The sequence below is a fragment of the Loxodonta africana genome, chromosome 10 (genome assembly GCF_030014295.1).
Source record: "Loxodonta africana isolate mLoxAfr1 chromosome 10, mLoxAfr1.hap2, whole genome shotgun sequence".
NCBI lineage: Eukaryota > Metazoa > Chordata > Mammalia > Proboscidea > Elephantidae > Loxodonta > Loxodonta africana.
Genome location: NC_087351.1, coordinates 29,636,947 through 29,655,551, shown reverse-complemented (window position 1 = coordinate 29,655,551; position 18,605 = coordinate 29,636,947). Strand labels below are relative to the sequence as shown.

Sequence of the window (18,605 nt, the reverse complement as noted above, 5' to 3'; positions counted from 1 at the left end):
GGCAGTTTTTTTCCTTCAAGGCTTTATATATGTCATCCATTACCTTCTTGCCTGCATGGTTTCAGTTGAGTAATCAGATCTTAGTCTTCTTGGTTCTCCTTTGTAGGTGACTTTTTGTTTTTCCCTACCCACTCTGAGGATTCTTTCTTTGTCTTTGGTATTGGCAAGTTTGATTATGGTATGTCTTGGTGACTTTCTTTTGGGGTCTATCCTATATGGAGTTCACTGAGATCCTTAGATGGATATCTTTCTTTCATGATATTAGGGAAGTTTTCTACGAGCAAATTGTCAACAGTTCTCTCCGTGTTTTCTATTATGCCTCCCTGTCCTGGAACTCCGATCACATGTAGGTTTTTCATCCCTCATAATGCTTAGGCTTTCTTCATTTTTCTTCATTCTTTTTTCTTATTTTTCTTCAAATGAATTGGTGTCAAGGGATTTGTCTTCAGTGTCACTAATTCTGTCTTCCATTGTCTCAATTTTGTTCTTATGTCCTTCTATCGAGTTGTCTAATTCTGAAGTTTTATTGTTGATCTCTTGGATTTCTGATTGCTGTGTTTGTATGGTTTCCAGTAGCCTATTTATTCCGTTGCTTTGTTCTTATTTTGTTTTCCTGAATTCTTTTAATGCTTTTTCTGTGGTTTTGTCTGTGTTTTCCCTGATATCCTGGAAGGCTCTGTATATTAATCTTTTCAATTCTTTATCAGGTAGTTTCGTTGCCTTATCTCCCTCCAGAAGGTTTTCTGGTCCTTTATTTTGATCATTTGCTGGAGCCATCTTGTCCTGCTTCTTTATGAGATTTTATATTGGTTTTGTCTCCAAGGCATCAAGAAGTTACTATGTTTATTTATTTATTGTATGTTTGTTTCCTGCATCCTGAATTTGTTTTGCTTTGATACTTCTAAGTAGGCTAGGCATGTGTGCTACTCTGGTCACTAATCTGACTACATTGAAGCTCTCACCTCCTGTCTCCAGGTGGGTGGAACAGCTAGTGGGTGTGTAAGGATGGGCCCCTTTTTGCTGTTCTTGCTGGGCTGCTGAGGATGTTGGGGGTATTTTTGGTGAGGTGATTTTTCTGTCCTGGTCACCTAGCTGTGGGTACAAGGGGCGTTCTTCTGGCTGTTGGGCTGGGTGTTGTGCACTCCACTGCTTGCCTCATCATTGGAGTGAAGGTGCCTGGGTTGTTGGTCACCAGGTGTGTGGTGCGTAGACTCTCACCTACAGTCTTGGGTGTGCAGGGCTGCGTGGGGAGGGGAGCGATGTGGGAGGTGAGCTAAGAGGAATGAGAAAGGGTATAGACAATGGTAAGTTTTAGGGGGCCTTGAGAACAAATAAATCTTTTGCCACTCGTTGGTTGCCCTTTTTCTGCCTGACTTGTAGGTGTTAGGTTCCCAGAACTCTGTTGTTTTTGTTCCTGTCCTCTTTTTTTGTCCACAATGTGATGGCAAATAGATGCCAGTTTTGATTGGTTGGCAGTGGTTGCTTGCATCCTCTGTGCAGAAGGATTCTGAGGCTTTGATGGGATTCACCAGGAGAGTGCTATGCTTGATTGCAGTGTTTGTTGTGAATTCAGATGTGCCTGAGGTGATGTACCTGAGGTGGCCAATTGTTTGCCATCTCATCTTAGATCCTCTTGCTTGGTTATGTTGTGTATACCTGGGCTTTGGCCACCTCCTGTATACTCATAGGTTTATCTCCAGCTCAAGCCTTACTCCCAAGCTTTGGATTCCTCTGCTCACTGCCTGTGGGCTCCAACCAGAAACTTCTAACTCAGTATGTTCAAAATTGATGTTGTCATCTTTTCATCTAAACCTGCTTCTCTCTCCTGTATTTCCTATCATGAATGACACCACCTGTATCCTGTCAATTAAGACTTCTGGAAGTCATTCCAGGCTTTTCCATTCTTCTGCACTGAGATACTCCCCAAGTCCTATAGAGTCACTTTTCTGTCCCTAGTTCTCTGTTTCTGAGGTCCCTGGGTGGTGCAAATGACTAATGCACTCAGTTGCTAACTGAAAGGTTGGAAGTTCAAGTCCACCTAGAACCACGTCAGAAGAAAGGCCTGGTGATCTACTTCCAAAAAACTAGCCATTGAAAACTCTATGGAGCACAGTTCTCTTCTTAACACACGTGGGGTTGCCATGAGTCAGAGTCAACTTGAGGGCAACTGGTTTTGTCTCTGCTGCCTTTAAATTCAGTCTCACATCACTTCTCAAAACAGGTCTTTCTGACTTCCTGTTTTTTCTCCACTGTTCCACAGTGCTGTCAGAGAAATCTTTCCAAGATGCAAATCTGATCATGCTACTTTCTTATTTAAAATCCATTACTGGTACTTTAGAGTTTTTATGATAAAGTCTGAACTCTGTAGCTTAGCTTAGTGTTCTAAGCTCTTCCTGGTTTGCTCCCTGTCTCCCTCTCTGCGCTGTCTTCTGTCCCTTTCCCACATGTGTCTTTTGTTCCAGCAATGGCTTCTGAACAGCTAATTTCATGCCCCTGTGTCTTTTTTTCGCTTCCTTCTGCGTCCTTTTACTCCCTTCTTGACGTAGCTACCTTCCCGCTCCCCCAACATTTTATTATAAAAAATTTTAAACATACAGCAAAGGTGAAAAAAAATTTTACAGTGAATTCTCATGTAGTACTTAGCACTTAGATTTTACTGTTAACATTTTACTATACTTAGTTTATCACCTATCTGCCTATCCCGCTATTCATCCATTACAAAACCAGAAACCTGTTGCCATCAGGTTGATTCTGACTCATAGCAACCCTAACGGACAGAGTAGAACTGCCCTATAGGGCTTCCAAGGAGCAGCCGGTGGATTTGAACTGCTGATCTTTTGGTTAGCAGTCAGGCTTTTAACCACCGCACCACCAGGAGGCTCCATTTATCCATCTTATTTTTTTGTACATTTTAAAGTAAATTGCAGAGATCAGTATACTTCAGCATATAATCATTAACTAGAGTTCAGTGTTTGTTTAAAAGATCTTCTTTTGATGCAAAATTTACATACAATGAAATAAACAAATCTTCAGTGTCTGCTTGTTGAATTTTGACAAATGCATACGCCTGTGTAACCCAAACCCTATAAAAATATAGAGCTTTAGTATCATTCCAGGAGTTTCCCTCCTGCCCCTTCCCAGTCAGTCTCTGTCCCCATCCTGCCAAAGTTTTTTTTTTTTTCCACTGAGGATTAGTTTTCCTGTTTTATCACAGCTCATTTTTTATCCTTTAAGATTGACTGTAAGGGTCATCTCCTCAGGGAAACCTTCCCTGCTTTCTAATTTTGATGTAGGCATTTCTCCTCTGGGTTCTTAGAGCCCAACCTTCAGCCGCACTGAATTCAGCACAAGGATAATGCTGTTCTAGCACCTATCATATGGCACTGTAAGTGAAATCGCCTCGCTCCTGGTAGGCCGTATGCTCACTCATAGCGGGATTGGTGTCCTACTGCTGAGCACAATGCTCGGCACGTAGTAGGTATTCTGGGAAAATTTGTGGAATGAAATCAAATTGACAGTCATAGTTAGAGGGTTTGGTGAAGGCTGTGATCGTTAAATTGATAGGCCAGGAATAATACTTCAGCTGCAGAATTTTGGACTAGTTCCATCATTAATATTTGTTGAATAGCCTCAGCATGTGTTTGTCCCATGTTTTTGGCAAAGTGAGATTGATGAGTCTGGTGCTTGTTCTCTAAGCATATATAATACCTATAATAAATGATGACTCAGACGTACGCGGTGGGGGATGGGACCTGTCATAGGTTTTCTAAATAAGTAACTGAAAAAGCATTCCTTTATTTTGCTAATATCTTAAAACCACTTTTTCCACTCTTTTCTTCTACCCACTTTCCACTTTTTCTTTTTTCCCCTAACCCATCTTAACCCTGCAGTACATTTGGCCTGGTAGATTCAGATGGACCTTGCTATGCCGTAATGGTGTATAACATGGTACAGAGCTGGGGAGTGCTCATTGGGGACTCTGTGGCCATCCCTGAGCCCAACCTTCGGCTTCACCGCATTCAGCACAAGGGAAAGGTGAGTGATGACTAGGCTTCTCTCTCCCTTCAGAGGCTCTGGAAGTGGAACCGTTTATCGCTTTTTAAAAACATAGGTATAAGGGCAATGTGTGTATATATATAATTTTATTTATTTTTATGAAAAAGGGAAACTACTGGTCAGGAAAAAGAACTAAAGAAAATGAATGGAAACGCTGTCACTCATATGTTAATGGTTTTATGCATATACTTCCTGCCCCCCCATCTTTTTCCTTTTCATAAATATATGCACATAGTCAATTGTGAGTAGGATATTATGTATAAATGTTTATAAACATTCCTCTGTGCTTTCACATATTCCACAACATTGTTTTGAATTGACACATAGTGGTACTAGGAATGGTAGTAGTGGTGATGATGCTAATAGTTAACATTTACAGAACACTTAACAGTGCTGGAGCCCTGATGGTGCAGTGGTTAAGAGCTCAGGCTGCTAACCAAAAGGTTGGCAGTCCGAATCCACCAGTTACTCCTTGGAAACCCTATGGGGCGGTTCTACTCTGTTCTGTAGGGTTGCTTGAGTCAGAATCAACTTGATGGCAATGGGTTTGGTTTGGTTTTGGGTAACTGAGTGCTAGGCACTGTGCTAAGAGCTTTACTACCTTCATTGTCTCATTTAATCCTCATAAAAGTCTTGGGAGGGTAGATATTTAAATACTTTTTCACCATCTAGATCAGATGTTGGCGAACTATAGCCCATCAACCAGATCTAGCCCACCACCTGTTTTGTGTCATGTGAGCTAAGAATGTGTTTTACATTTTTATATGATTAAAAAGATATCAATAAAAGAATAATATATTGTGACATGGAAATTATAAAAGTTCAAATTTCAGTGTGCATAAATGAAATTTTATTGGAGCACAGCCACCTCTGGGAACAGTTGTCTGTGGCTGCTTTTGCACTGCAGCAAGGAGCTGAGCAGCTCTGTGACAAAGGCTGTATGGCCTGCAAAGCCCAAAAGATTTACTCTCTGGCCCTTTACATAAAATGTTTGATGGCCGCAGATCTAGATCATTTCCAATTTTGCCTTATTATAAAAAGTACGGTAGTAAACATTTTTGTATTTTTGCCCATATCCATGATTATTTCCATAAATGAATTTTTAAGGAAGAATCCTGGATCCAAAGATAGGCAGAGTTCTGTCTTTTAATATATATTGCCAAATTATTCTCTGGAAGGTTATATGAATTAGTTACTAGTATCAGTAATGGGAGTGAGTAATCTTTCCCTGTAGTGTTTTCAACTCTGGATAGAAACCTTTGAAAAATTACCTGTTGATTTTATATGAAAAATACAGCATTAACACTGATTTAATTTGCTTTCTTGGTGATTGGTGAAGTGGAACATTATTTTATATGTTTATTGACTATATTCTGTTTTATAAATTGCCAGTTTTTATCATTTGCCCATATTCCTGTTAGGATTATTTTTAAAGAGATTTGTATGAACTTTTTAATTTGCATCCTTACTTTGACTTAAAAGAGCCCTTCCTTACTCCCACTGGAACAATAGATTTTTTTGATGGATATCTTTTAGCAACGTGCTTTGCAACTTAAATTCAAACTGATAAAATGAGCTTGACACACCTTTTCTACAATTAGGAAAATGTCTTACCACTCATTCTGTTTTTTCTTGTTAGTATAAAAGGGAGAAGTAACTTCCTCTTATATTTGGTAGATTAATTAAGGGCCTCACAAGCACTGGGGCTTTGAGTTTCTCAGAATTTCCCTTCTCTGGCTGGCAGCTTTGTGTATCTAGTTAATTGTCAATACACGCTGCAGATTCTGTGAGAGCCGGAGGCATCCTTTTGTTAGGCAGTGCAGGAACCCTTTTTTTTGAATCAGAGAATTGTCCGTTTCTCTCTGTGACACTACTGTACCATACCTGCCCCAGATTTTCCTTGCGAAGATTGAAAACCTTGAGAAAAGGGGGTAAGGGTGAATATACTGGGCGGGAGGGGTGGAAGTTGCAGGTAGTATATCCCCGTCCTGGAGTTTCTTCCATCTTAGGACCTGTATTGAACCTCTGTGTGTCTGTCTTTTCTAGGACTATTCCTTTCCCAGTGTTCGTGTGGAGACGCCCCTCCTGCTGGTGGTGAATGGGAAGCCTCAGGGCTCCAGCAGCCAGGCTGCTGCCACAGTAGCGTCGCGGCCACAGTGCGAATGACCTTCCATGACTCACGAGCTAAATAGGGACTGGAGGCAAGGAGATAAGCTCAAGGGACTTGGCGGCTGGACCAGGCACATCCAGTGACTCAACCGGGCTGGGGTTGGGGATGTTTTAGATGAAGACTTTCCCGTCCTCTGCCATTAAGACACACTGTGTCCCTTCTGTTTCTCCTTCTGTCACCATGTTCGAGCTCCCTCCATACTCTCCTGCCTCTTTCACTGCTCTCTGTTTTAGGCAAAGAGCATTGAGTTGGTAGAAGTGTTGGGATCTTGCTATGGGACAGAGTCCCCAAGGTTCCTGTTCTTGCTTCCTTCCTGAGCCTCATGTGTATATATCAGTTCAGTATTTATTGCTAAGGGAGGTGGTTTAATTTTTTAATGGCTTGTTTTTTGAGCAATTTTTATTTTTATTTTTTAAAAATTAGGTCCTTCCCCTCTTTGGGGCTGGAACAGAATTAAATGCTTTTGGAAAACAAACAAACAAACCCTGTGGTTGGCCTGCTTCATTCTCTCCAGGCTTGGATTCTTGGTTCCAGGATTACTTGAATCTGTTAGAATAATACTTTCTTTTTTCTTTATACAATAGTTTATTTCTCTTTCAGTTAAAACAATTCTGGCAGTGGCATCCCAGGGTAGGAATAGCAGCTCCACAAAGTTGCTGGGGACCAGCTTCCTTCCCTCTCTCCGTCTATTGCCTCTAGGGGTGGCCTGGCCCTCATCATGGTCCAAGATGACAGAGCAATACTATTCTAATAGTGTTACTGGGCTGAAAGACCAGGGAGAGCTAGGTATTCAGTTTCTTTAGATCCTAGTGCTATGTTTGTCAGTAATTTCTGTTAATATCCTTGAGGAGATGTGAGGGAGGATTAATAAAAAATTGAATGACTATAACCAGAGAGTGCAGTAATGATGGATTAATTTGGAAGACTCCTAATGATCGACTCAGGTCTTTGTCCTTGGTTCAGTCCTGTTCAACAGTTTATCAGTGACTTGAATACCATTGATAACTGATGAAATATTTAAAGAACGTAAAACTCAGTGGACTCCTCAGAGGATGGATGAAAGAATAAGAGTCTGTCTGTCTAAAGAAGCTGTAAGGGCTGGGTCTAACAAGATAAAATTTTGAAGTCCGTTCCTTTGGCCCAGAAAGCTAACTTTCTATATATTCAACATCATGTGTGAAATGTGCTTGGAACCTTAGTAGATCGAGATAAAGTCTGTATGAGTAACAGGTATGATACAGTTGCACAAACACTCTTTCTAGGCTGCACCAAGGAAAATCTGGTAGCCAGAGAGAGGTTTTACTACAGTGTCTGTCAGACTGTATGTAGACCCTTGCCTTCAGTTTTGAGTGTCAGATTTTAAGACTTATAGAAGAGTGATAGGGGCTTGAGGGGGTGTAAAAATATCTTGTGGCTGCAAGCAGCTGTAGTGGATGAGAGTGTATGAATGTTAGAGATAACAGGGAAACAAGAGCCCCAATAATTCTTCCCCTTTTATTCAGGTTCTGAGAGAATTTGACATATTTTGTGTAGGGACAGAGAGTAGAAAAATGACCAATGGGTTGACACTAGAGAGAAGCAGAACTTAAACATTTTATGATGAAAAATATATGTGCATTAAAGTATGTAAAACATGTGCGTATGGTTTACAGAATAATTACAAGACCCATGAAATGTCCGTTGGACTTAAAACCTAGCATACCACCAGCACTTTAGAAGCCCTTGTGGGCCTTTCTGTGATCTCGTTTTCACAGCTGTATAGTATGTCATTGTGTGATTCTGCCACAGTTTATTTATCCTACTGATAAAGGGTATTTGGGTTGTTTTCAGCTTTTTTTTTTTTTAACCATCAAGGTAACCAAAAACTCAACCAAACCTGTTGCTGTTGAGTAGATTCTAACTCATGGTGACCCCATGTGTTACAGAGTAGAATGGCTCCATAAGGTTTTCTTGGCTGTAATCTTTATGAAAGCAAATCCTCAGACCATAACACTACCGAGGGGGTTTGAGCTGCCAATGATTAGGTTGGCAGTCAAGCACAAACCACTTTTGCCACACTGGGACCTTGTTATCAACATAACCCGTTGCTGTCTAGTCGATTCCGACTAGTAGCCACCCTATAGGACAGGGTAGAACTGCCCCATAGAGTTTCCAAGGAGCGCCTGGTGGATTTGAACTGCTGACCTTTTGATTAGCAGCTGTGACACTTAACCACTATGCCACCAGGGTTCCCATTATCAAGGTAGTACATTATTAATATTCTTGTATGTGTCCCTGATGCACAAGCTTAAGGTTTTCTTTTATTGCAGTGGGTCTCAAAGACTGGTCCCCAGACCAATAGTATCAACATCGCCTAGAACCTCTTGAGAAATGGAAATTCTCAGGCCGCACTGGAAACTTTACTGAACCAGAAACTCCGGAGGAGGAGCTCGGCAGTTGATCTCAACAAGCCCTCTCGGTGATTCTGATGCACGCTAAAGTTTTAAAACCACCGCTTCAGAGTATTGACTCAAGAATGGAATTGCTGAGTCATAGAGCGTACACGTGCTCAACTTTCTGAAAAAATGCCAAACGTTTCCTGAGTGGTTGGACCAATTTATGTCTGTCGGTGGATGAGTCTTCCTAATGCTCTTGTCCTCTTCTATGCTTAGTGTTGGCATACCTTTTTTTTTTTTAATATTGTATTTTTGTTGAAAGTCTACACAGCAAAACACGCTCCCATTCAACAATTTCTACACATAATTGTTTAGTGACATTGGTTATATTCTTCACATTGTGTCACCATTTTCATTATTTCTGTTCTAGTCGTTCTCTTCCCAATAACTTAGTCTCACTGCCCCCCAACCTTTGCATGTATGCCTTGGAGTAATTCTTGGCCATTTGGTCTCACATATATAATTCTTAAAGGAGTGCAGTACTCAAGGGTGATATTCATTACTTTATGAGCTAACCTGCTATTTAGCTAAAAGGTGACTTCAGGGAATAGTTTTGATTCAAGGTTTAAAGAGTATCTTAGGGCAATAATCTCAGGGATTCCTCCAGTCTCAATCGGTCCTGTAAGTCTGGACTTGTTGAGAATACAAAAAGTTCTATTCCAAGTTTTTCACCTTATAAGTATTGTCATAATTTTTCTAAAAAAATTTACTTATTTTTTTGTTGAAAATATACACAGCAAAACATACCCCAGTTCCACAGTTTCTACATGTACCATTTAGTGACACCGAATACGTTCTTCGAGTTGTGCAACTATTCTCACCCTCCTTTTCTGAGTTGTTCCTTGCACGTTAACGTAAATTTGCTGGCCCCTAAGATTCCTATCTAATCTTTAAAGTTGCCGTTTTTAATTTGATCCTATGTGGATGGTTCTTAAAAGGCAGACTTTTTTTACTGATTAAGTGAGACTATTGTTTGGTTTTAAGAAGACTTCAGAGGATATTTTTGGTTTAAGGTTTAAAGATTATCTCACAGCAATAGTTTCAGAGGTTCAGCTAGCTTCCATGGCTCCAGAAAGTTTGGAGTCCATGAAAATTAAAAATTCCGATCTGAATTTTCCCCTTTTTGATCAGGATTCTTCTCTAGAATCTTTGATCAAAATGTTCTGTAATGGTAGTTGGACACCATCCAGTCCTTCTGGCCTCATGGCAAAGGAAGTAGTTGTTCCTAGAGGCAGTTAGCCGCACATTCCATATCCCTTTTCTATTCCTGATGCTCCTTCTTCCTCTGTTGCAGCAGGCTAACAGAGACCAGTTGTTGTGCCCTTGATGGCTGCTTGCAAGTTTTTTAAGACCTTAGGCACTACACAGCGACCTAGGAGGTACAACAGAAGAGCTAAACAATTATTAGGCCAGTTAACTGGGATGTCCCATGAAACAATGACCCTAAACTTCCACACCAAGAAACCAAATCCTGTGAGGATTTTGGTTGTACATAAGCAGTCTCAGCAGCTACTCTTTTTTTTTTTTTTTGTAAGTATATCTATCACACAACTTTTGTCAATTTGACTTTTTACAGGTGTACCACTTACAGCAATTAACAGTAATCAGCTGTGCAACCTTACCCTTTGTTGTTGTTATGTGCCATCAAGTCAGTTCTGATTCATAGCAACTCTGTACAATAGAAGGAAACACTGCCAGGTCCTGCATCATCCTCACAATCTTTGCTATGCTTGAGCCTATTGCAGCCATTGTGTCAATCCATCTCATTGAGGGTCTTCCTCTTTTTGCTGATGCAGTTCCAAACATGATGTCCTCCTCTAGGGACCGGCCCCTCCTGATAACATATCCAAAATATATAAGATGAAGTCTCACCATCCTTGCTTCTAAGGAGCATTCCAGCTGTGCTTCATCCAAAACAGATTTGTTTGATCTCCTGGCAGTCCACGGTGTATTTAGTATTCTTCACCAACACCATAATTCAAATGCATCAATTCTTTGATCTTATTCATCGTCCAGCTTTTGCATGCATATAAGACGATTGAAAGTACCATGGCTTGGGTCAGGTAAACCTGAGCCCTCATAGTGACATCTTTGCTTTTTAACACTTTAAAGAGGTCTTTTGCAGCAGATTTGCCCAATGCAATATGTTGTTTGATTTCTTGACTGCTGCTTCCATGTTAGGTAATCCATTGGTAAAAGTTAGGCCTGACAACGTTGCCCTGGCTTTCTCCTTTAAGAATTTTATTGTTTCAGTTTTCACATTTAGGTTATCAGTCCATTTTGATTTTGTTTTTGGTGTGGTGTGAGGCATTGATCCTGTTTCATCTTTCTGCATGTGAGAATCTAATTTTCCCAGCACCGTTACTGGAGAGACTCTTCTTTCTGTATTGAATAGACTTAGCACCCTTGTCAGAATCAGTTGATCATAGATGTGTGGGTTTACTTCTGGTCTCAGTTCTATTTCACTGGTCTATATGTCTATTGATAAACCAGTACCAGGTCGTTTTGATTACTGTAGCTATCTAGTATATTTTAAAATTAGGAAGTGTGAGTCCACCTATTTGTTCTTCTCTTTCAACATTGCTTTAGCTGTTCAGGGCCTCTTGCCCTTCCATATAAAGTTGAGGATTGGTTTTTCTATTTCTGTAAAGAAAGCTATTGAAATTTTGATTGGGATTGCATTGAATCTATAGATCACGTTGAGTAGTATTGACATCTTAACAATATTAAATCTTCCAGTCCATGAACATGTAATGTCTATCCATTTATTTAAGTCTTCTTTAATGTCTTTCAGTAGTGTTTTATAGTTTTCATTGTGTAAGGTCTTCACATCCTGGTTAAATTTATTCCTAGGCATTTTATTCTCTTAGATGCTATTGTAAGTGGAATTATTTCCCTAAATTTCCCTTCAGATTTCTCACTGCTGGCAGATAGAAATCCAGTTGATTTTTGTTTGTTGAACCTTGTACCCTGCAACTTTTTAAAATTCCTCTATTAGCTCTAGAAGTTTTCTTGTGGACTCTTTCAGATTTTCTATATAAGGTTATATCATCCATGAATAGAGATAATTCTACTTCTTTTTTTTCCAATCTAGGTACCCTTTATTTCCTTTTCTTGTCTGATTGCTCTGGCTAGGACTTCTAATAAAATATACAGTGGAAGTGGTGAGAGTAGATACCCTGGTCTTGTTCCCAATTTCATGGGGAAAGCTCTCAGTCGTCCTCCATTAAATGTAGTGTTGGCTGTTGGCTTTTCATATATGCCCTGAATCATATTGAGGAATTTCCTTTTTATTCCAGTCTTCTTTAAGGTTTTCCTCAAAGAAGGGTGTAGAATATTATCAAATGCTTGTTCTAGATCCATAGAGATATCATGTGGTTCTTTCCTTTGTTCTGTTGATGTGATGTATTTCATTGATTGATTTTCTCATGTTGAACCATCTCTGTATTCCTGGAATAAATCTCACTTGGTCATGGTATATAACTCTTTTAAAATGCTGTTGGATTCTTTTCGCTAGTTAGTATTTTGTTGAAGGTCTTTGCATCTATATTCATATGAGATATTGGCTTGTAGTTTTCTTGTGTCTTTTTCTGGTTTTGGTATCAGGGTCATGTTTGCTTCATAGAATTAATTAGGGCACATTCCTTTCTTCTGTATCTTTTGGAAGAGTTGAAACAGTATTGGTGTCAATTCTTTCAATGTTTGGTGGAATTCCCTAGTGAAGCCATCTGGTCCAGGAATTTTTTTGTTGTTGTTGGGAGGTTTTTGATCACTGATTTGATCTCTTATTAGGAGTCTATTCTTCTTGAGAATTTGTCTATTTCATCTAGGTTCTCCAGTTTGTTGCTGTACAGTTGTTCATAATATTGTCATAATTCTATATTTCTATTGGGTCAGTTGTAATGTCCCCTCTTTCATTTTTTATTTTGATTATTTTCATTGTTTCCCTTCATTGTCAGTCTAGGTGAGGTTTGTTAATTTTATTGATCTCTTCAGAGAACCATCTTCTGTTTTTATTGATTCTATTGTTTTTCTGTTTTCAATTTTATTTCTCTCGATCTTTGTTATTTCCTTTCTTCTGGTAGTTTTAGGCTTAGTTCATTCTTCTCATTCTAGTTCTTGGAGTTGTCGAGTTAGGCTGTCGATTTGAGATCTTTCTTCTTCCTTTATGTAGGCATTTATATAAGTTCCAGGAGAAGAAGTGCCTGGCACTCTCTAGAAGGACCTCTGAGAGGTCTCTCTTGTTGGTTTCAGAGCCCCAGTGGCCCTGTGGTGGTTGGGGGAGCAGTCTCCACTTAGGGGACCCACCTTCTGACTCCACTGTAGGGAACCTCTGTAGGAGTTCACATCAGTCCAGCAGGTGACAGTTATGAGTGTTGGGGGAGGGGTGGTCACTCTGAATGGATCACCAGGGAGGTCTGGCTTGTTGCTGTCAGAGCCCATCCTGTAATATGTTGGCGGTGGATGTAGCCTCCACTCAAGATACCTGCTTCCTAGCACACAACAGCCTCAGTCAGCAGTCCTCAGCGCTGACTGAAGGGGGGAGCAGACAGACCTAAGCTGATTCCCAAGGAGGTCTGTCCTGTTGGTTGCAGAGGATTGTCTGTGGGGTGCACAGAGGCAGACAGAGTGCTGAATATGGAAGCAAACTCCACTGTGGAGGCCTTCTGCAGCAGTTTGCAAAAGTCTGGCAATCAGCAAGTACCAGGTGGGGGAGGGGATGTCATGGTCTAGTTAGATCCCCATGGAGGTCTGCCTTGTTGCTATTAGAGTCCCCCCAGTAGATTGTTGGCTGTGAGTGTAGCCTCCACTCAAGGCTGCTGCTTCCTAGTACGCAGCAGCTTCGGTCAGCAGCCCTCAGCACCAACTGGAAAGGGAACAAACAGACCTGAACTGACTGGGAGGTCTATCCTGTTGGTTTCAGAGTCCTAAGTTATGGGGTACACAGGGAGGTAGGTAGAATGTTGACTATGAGAGCAGACTCCACTGCATGGGCCTTCTGTAGCAATCCACAATAGGCTTGCAGCCGACAGTGTCCGGGTGGGGGAGGTGCCGGCACACTCCAAATGGAATCTGCCTTGTTGATTTTAGAACAGAAGCTTGGTGTCCTGTCTGTAGAGGCATGGGCTGTGGTGGTTAGGGAAGCAGGCTTCTTTTCTAAGGCTGCTTCCGTAGTTCACAGCAGCCAGTGGGCCTGCATGGCTGGGGGGAGGGGCAGGGATAGTGGGAGAAGTGATTTTCCTACTTTGTGCAACTTGTTGCTTTGTTGATTCTTACTGTCTGCAGTTCCCTGCTGCTTTCCTCTGCTCTCCAATTCAGAGTCCTTCAAAATCGAGCACCGTTTCCTTGTTCTATTTGTGGGGGAGGGTCAAAACAATGGTCAATTTATACCACCATCTTCCCAAAATTTGTCGTACTTTTTAAGTGTTGCAGATACAGAAGGAGCAGGTATCTCTTGTGGCCTTAACTTGCATTTTTGTCTATTAATGAGGCTGAATATCTTTTTATGTATTTAGGAGCCCTTATGTTTTCTCTTTAGTGAAATGCCTATTCGTGTCTTTGCTCACTTTTATATTGGATTTCTATTTTGTAGGATTTCTTTATATATGCCCTGCAGTAATCTTTTGTCAGTTTATATGTTGCAGACATCTTCTAGTAGTTTCTAGTTTCTCTTTTTACTCTCTTTATTGGATCTTTGCTGAACAGCAGTTCTTACTTTTGATTTCCTTGAATTTATCAGTCTGTTCTCTTGTGGTTAGTGTTTTTGTTGTTTTAAAAAGTCCTTTCCTATCCTAAAGTCAGAAAGACATTTTCCCTCTACTATTTTATGAAGTTTTACAATATGTCCTTTTCTTAAATTATGACTTTTCTTTATGTTGTGATGTAGGTTGCCAGTTTTCTTTCCTGATGAATAAGCATCTTTTATTAAAGAATCCATCCTTTCCCAACCAATCTGTAAAACCCAGTCTGTCTTGAGCCAACTTTCCATATATGTGTGTGTCTGTTTCTGAGCTCTCTAATCTATTCAGACCCATTTGTCTGTTTTTGTCAACACCACTTTGTCTTAAACTTTTATAAAAAGTCATTATCCAGTAAGACAAGTTGTTTTATGTTGTTCTTCACAAGTGGTCTATTTATGTTTTAGAATCAACTTGTAAATTTTCATGAAAATTCCTTTGGGATTTTAATTGGGATTGGACTGAATTTATGTTTTAGTTTAGGAAGAATAGACATCTTCATGATGTTGAGTCTTCTTATCCACGATTGTCTTCATTTATTTAAGTCTTCTTCAATGTCTTTCAATATAATTGCATTATTTCTCCAGGAAGGTATTATGTGTCTTTTATTAGATTTATTTCTAGCTACCTTTTGTTTTATGATGCTATTGTACATATATCATTTTAAAATATTATATTTCCTAACTGTGCATGGGAATAGAAGTGCAATTGACTACTATATATATATTTTTGTACCTGTGACCTTTTTAGAATTCTCCCATTCTAATAATTTCTCTATAGATTCCTTTTGGTTTTCTGGGTACAGATCATGACTTCATGATTTGTGTAGAAATGATCAAGATTTACTTCCTTCTTCCTCCCTTATGCTCCTTTTTTTCCCCTTCCTCCTCCTCTCTTCCCCTTCCATTACTGCTCTCCCTTTCTTTTCATCAGAGCGAAAGCCAGTTTAGTGGTTGCTCATCTTCTAGGGCTAGAGTACTTTGTTTTTTCTTTTATTGTGCTTTAGGTGAAGGTTTACAGAACAAATAAGTTTCCCATTCAATAGCTCGTACACAAATTGTTCCGTGACATTTGTTGCAATCCCTGAAATGTGTTAGCAATCTCCCCATTACCACCCTGAGTTCCTCATTACTGTTTGTCTGGTTTTCCTGCCCCTTCCTGCCTTCTCATCTTTGTTTTTGGGCAGTTGTTGTGCTTTTGGTCTCATATAAATGATTGTTCTAAGGAGCACTTTCCTCACAATGTTATTGTTATAGGCCTGTTTATAATTTGGCTGAAAGGTGATCTTTGAGAATAGCTTCTGTTCCAAGTTAGAAGGGTGTCTAAGGGCCATAGTCTTGGGGGTTCCTCCAGTTTACCTTGGACCAGTAAATCTGATCTTTTTTCAATGAATTTGAACCATTCCCCTTCCCCAACAAATTTTAACATTTCTGAAATTACATTGCAACTTAAAATTTATGCAACATGAAAGCCTTGTGTGATAAGTTGTAGAATTTTGCCTTTTTTAGAGGCACAAAAATAATGGTGCATCTTATTGTCTGTGGCATATGTTATGGATTGGATTGTGTTCCCCTAAAATGTGTGTCAGCTTGGCTAGGCCATGATTCCCAGTATTGTGTGATGCTCACCATTTTGTCATCTGATGTTATGTCCCTATGTATTGTAAATCCTACCTCTATGATGTTAATGAGGCAAGATTAGAGGCAGTTATGTGTTTTTTTTTTAGTTTTTATTTTTTTATTGTGCTTTAGGTGAAAGTTTATAGCTCAAGTTAATTTCTCATTCAAAAATTTGTACACATATTTTTATGTGACACTGGTTGCAATCCCTATAATGCGATATCACAGTCCCCCTTTCCCCCTGGGTTTCCCATGTCCATCCAACCAGTTCCTGTCCCTTAGAGGCAGTTATGTTAATCAGACAGGACTAAATCTACAAGATTAAGTTGTATCTTGAGTCAATTTCTTTTGAGATATAAAAGAGAAAAGCATGCAGAGAGACAGAGGGACCTCATGCCACCAAGAATGAAGAACCAAGAAGGGAGTGTGTCCTTTGGACCTGGGGTTCCTGTGATGAGAAGCTCCTAGACCAGGGGAAGATTGGTGACAAGGACCTTCCACCAGAGCCAACAGAAAGAGAAAGCCTTCCCATGGAGCTGGCACCCTGAATTTGAACTTCTAGCTTCCTAGACTATGAGAGAATAAATTTCTCTTTGTTCAAGCCATCCACTTGTGGTATTTGTTATAGTAGCACTAGATAACTAAGACAGCATCTTAGATTCAATGAAATACAGGAATGTTATTTTGTGGTAGTTGCTGTATATTGGGTGCCTCTCTTTACAAAAAATGGTCCTACAATTTTCTTATTCTTTTAATATATGATGACCATCTTTCCATGACAGTTAATACAGATATACTACATTTATAAAATGGCTTTTCCACTTAGTGGATATACAGTAATTTGTTTAATCATTCTTCTTTGGCATTTGGGTCATTCAGTTTTTCTTTATTATGAATAATACAATGAACATGTGTAATTTTTTTGTATGTTTGTGGGAGCATTTCGACTGGGTAGATGTCATGAAGTGAAATTATTAGATCAATTTGGTAAAAAAACGTGTAATTTTTTTGTATGTTTGTGGGAGCATTTCGATTGGGTAGATGTCATGAAGTGAAATTATTAGATCAATTTGGTAGATACTGTCAAATTGTATTTCATAAAGGATATAGCAGTTTATACTTTATCAATTGTTATAAAAAATTGTTATAAGAGTGCCTATTTCTTTATAAGCTGAGGTATGGCTTTTATATCTGATACTTGATACTTCATTGTTTTAAACTAGCATCCCTTTATTTTTGATTTTGCGCGTCTTTTATTTTTTTTTATTGTGCTTTAGATGAAGGTTTACAGAGCAAATTAGTTTCTCTTTAAATAATTAATACACATGTGGTTTTTCGACATTGGTTGCCAACCCCATGACATGTCAATACTCTCCTTTCTTGACCTTGGGTTCCCCTTTTCCATTTGTCCTGCTTTCTTGTCCCCTGCTGCCTTCTTGTCCTTGCCCCTGGGCTGGTGTGTCCATTTAGTCTCATATACATGGTTGAGCTACATGTATTATTGTTAGTTTTATGGGCCTATCTAATCTTTGGCTGAAGGGTGAACCTCAGGAGTGACTTCAGTACTGAGTTAAAAGAGTGTCCAGGGGCCATACTCTTAGGGCTTCTCCAGTCTCTGTTAGACCAGTAAGTGTGGTCTTTTTTTGTGAGTTAGAATTATGTTCTGCATTTTTCTCCAGCTCTGTCCGGGACCCTTTATTGTGATCCCTGTCAGAGCAGCCAGTGGTGGTAGCTGGGCACCATCTAGTTGTGCTGGACTCAGTCTGGTGTAGGCTGTGGTAGTTGTGGTCCATTAGTCCTTCGAACTAGTCTTCCCCTTGTATTTCTTGTTTTCTTCATCCTCCCTTGCTCTAGATGGGGTGGGACTTGTGGAGTATCTTAGATGGCCGCGAGTTTGAGCATCTTTTAATAACATACTTGTGGCTGTTTATGAAAATAATATGAAATGTAAAAGAGGGCATCCAAGACTGAGGAAACTATATTAAAGGACAAAAAGTTAGGAAGATGTATTTAGGAAATGTTACAGCACTTTGTACAGTTTGTGTTATACAGCACACACTTTATTATAGTCATTTGATTATATGATTGAACCCTTTAAGGACAGGAAATTCATATTTGTCCCTGAGTTCTACATGTCATATACATCTGTGAGTGTTAGACATTTCCTGACTCAATAAAAAATGACTGTCTGGATAGATGGTAGTTTTGGAGAACAGGATATATGGAGGGTATTGATACCTCGAATGCAGAATAATAATGATTTTGAAGGCTACAGAACAGGGCTTCTGCTCTGGGAGTTGCTCCTCTCATAGATCAACATGGTCTCTATCCTTTCAGAGGGACAGTGGGAAATGGGCTATTCTTTTATCAGAATATGGGCTTAATGGTCAGAATTAGGGAACAGGATGATGGAATGTATCAGCCATGGTTCAGAACCGTTATGAGTTATGGGATAAGGGATTTATTATATAAATTAGACCATATACAATTGTCAGAGGAACTGGGGAACTTACGGTCACTGGTACCTCTGTCTTTCACCACCTCTTACCACAGTGACACAGTGGTTACTGACACAATGGCTGCAGCA

The 18,605-nt window shown here is 39.7% G+C and overlaps 1 protein-coding gene across 1 annotated transcript in view; it reads left to right on the top strand.

The window, feature by feature from the left end:
- TTC5 (tetratricopeptide repeat domain 5) overlaps positions 1 to 17,094 on the top strand; it is a 32,960-nt gene extending 15,866 nt beyond the window's left edge. Inside the window, exons 9-10 of the mRNA XM_003421579.4 lie at positions 3,891 to 4,035; positions 6,103 to 17,094. Coding sequence (XP_003421627.3) covers positions 3,891 to 4,035; positions 6,103 to 6,222 — 265 coding nt within the window. The 3' untranslated portion in view covers positions 6,223 to 17,094. The remainder of the gene's footprint in view (positions 1 to 3,890; positions 4,036 to 6,102) is intronic.
- The last annotated feature ends 1,511 nt before the right edge of the window (positions 17,095 to 18,605 follow it).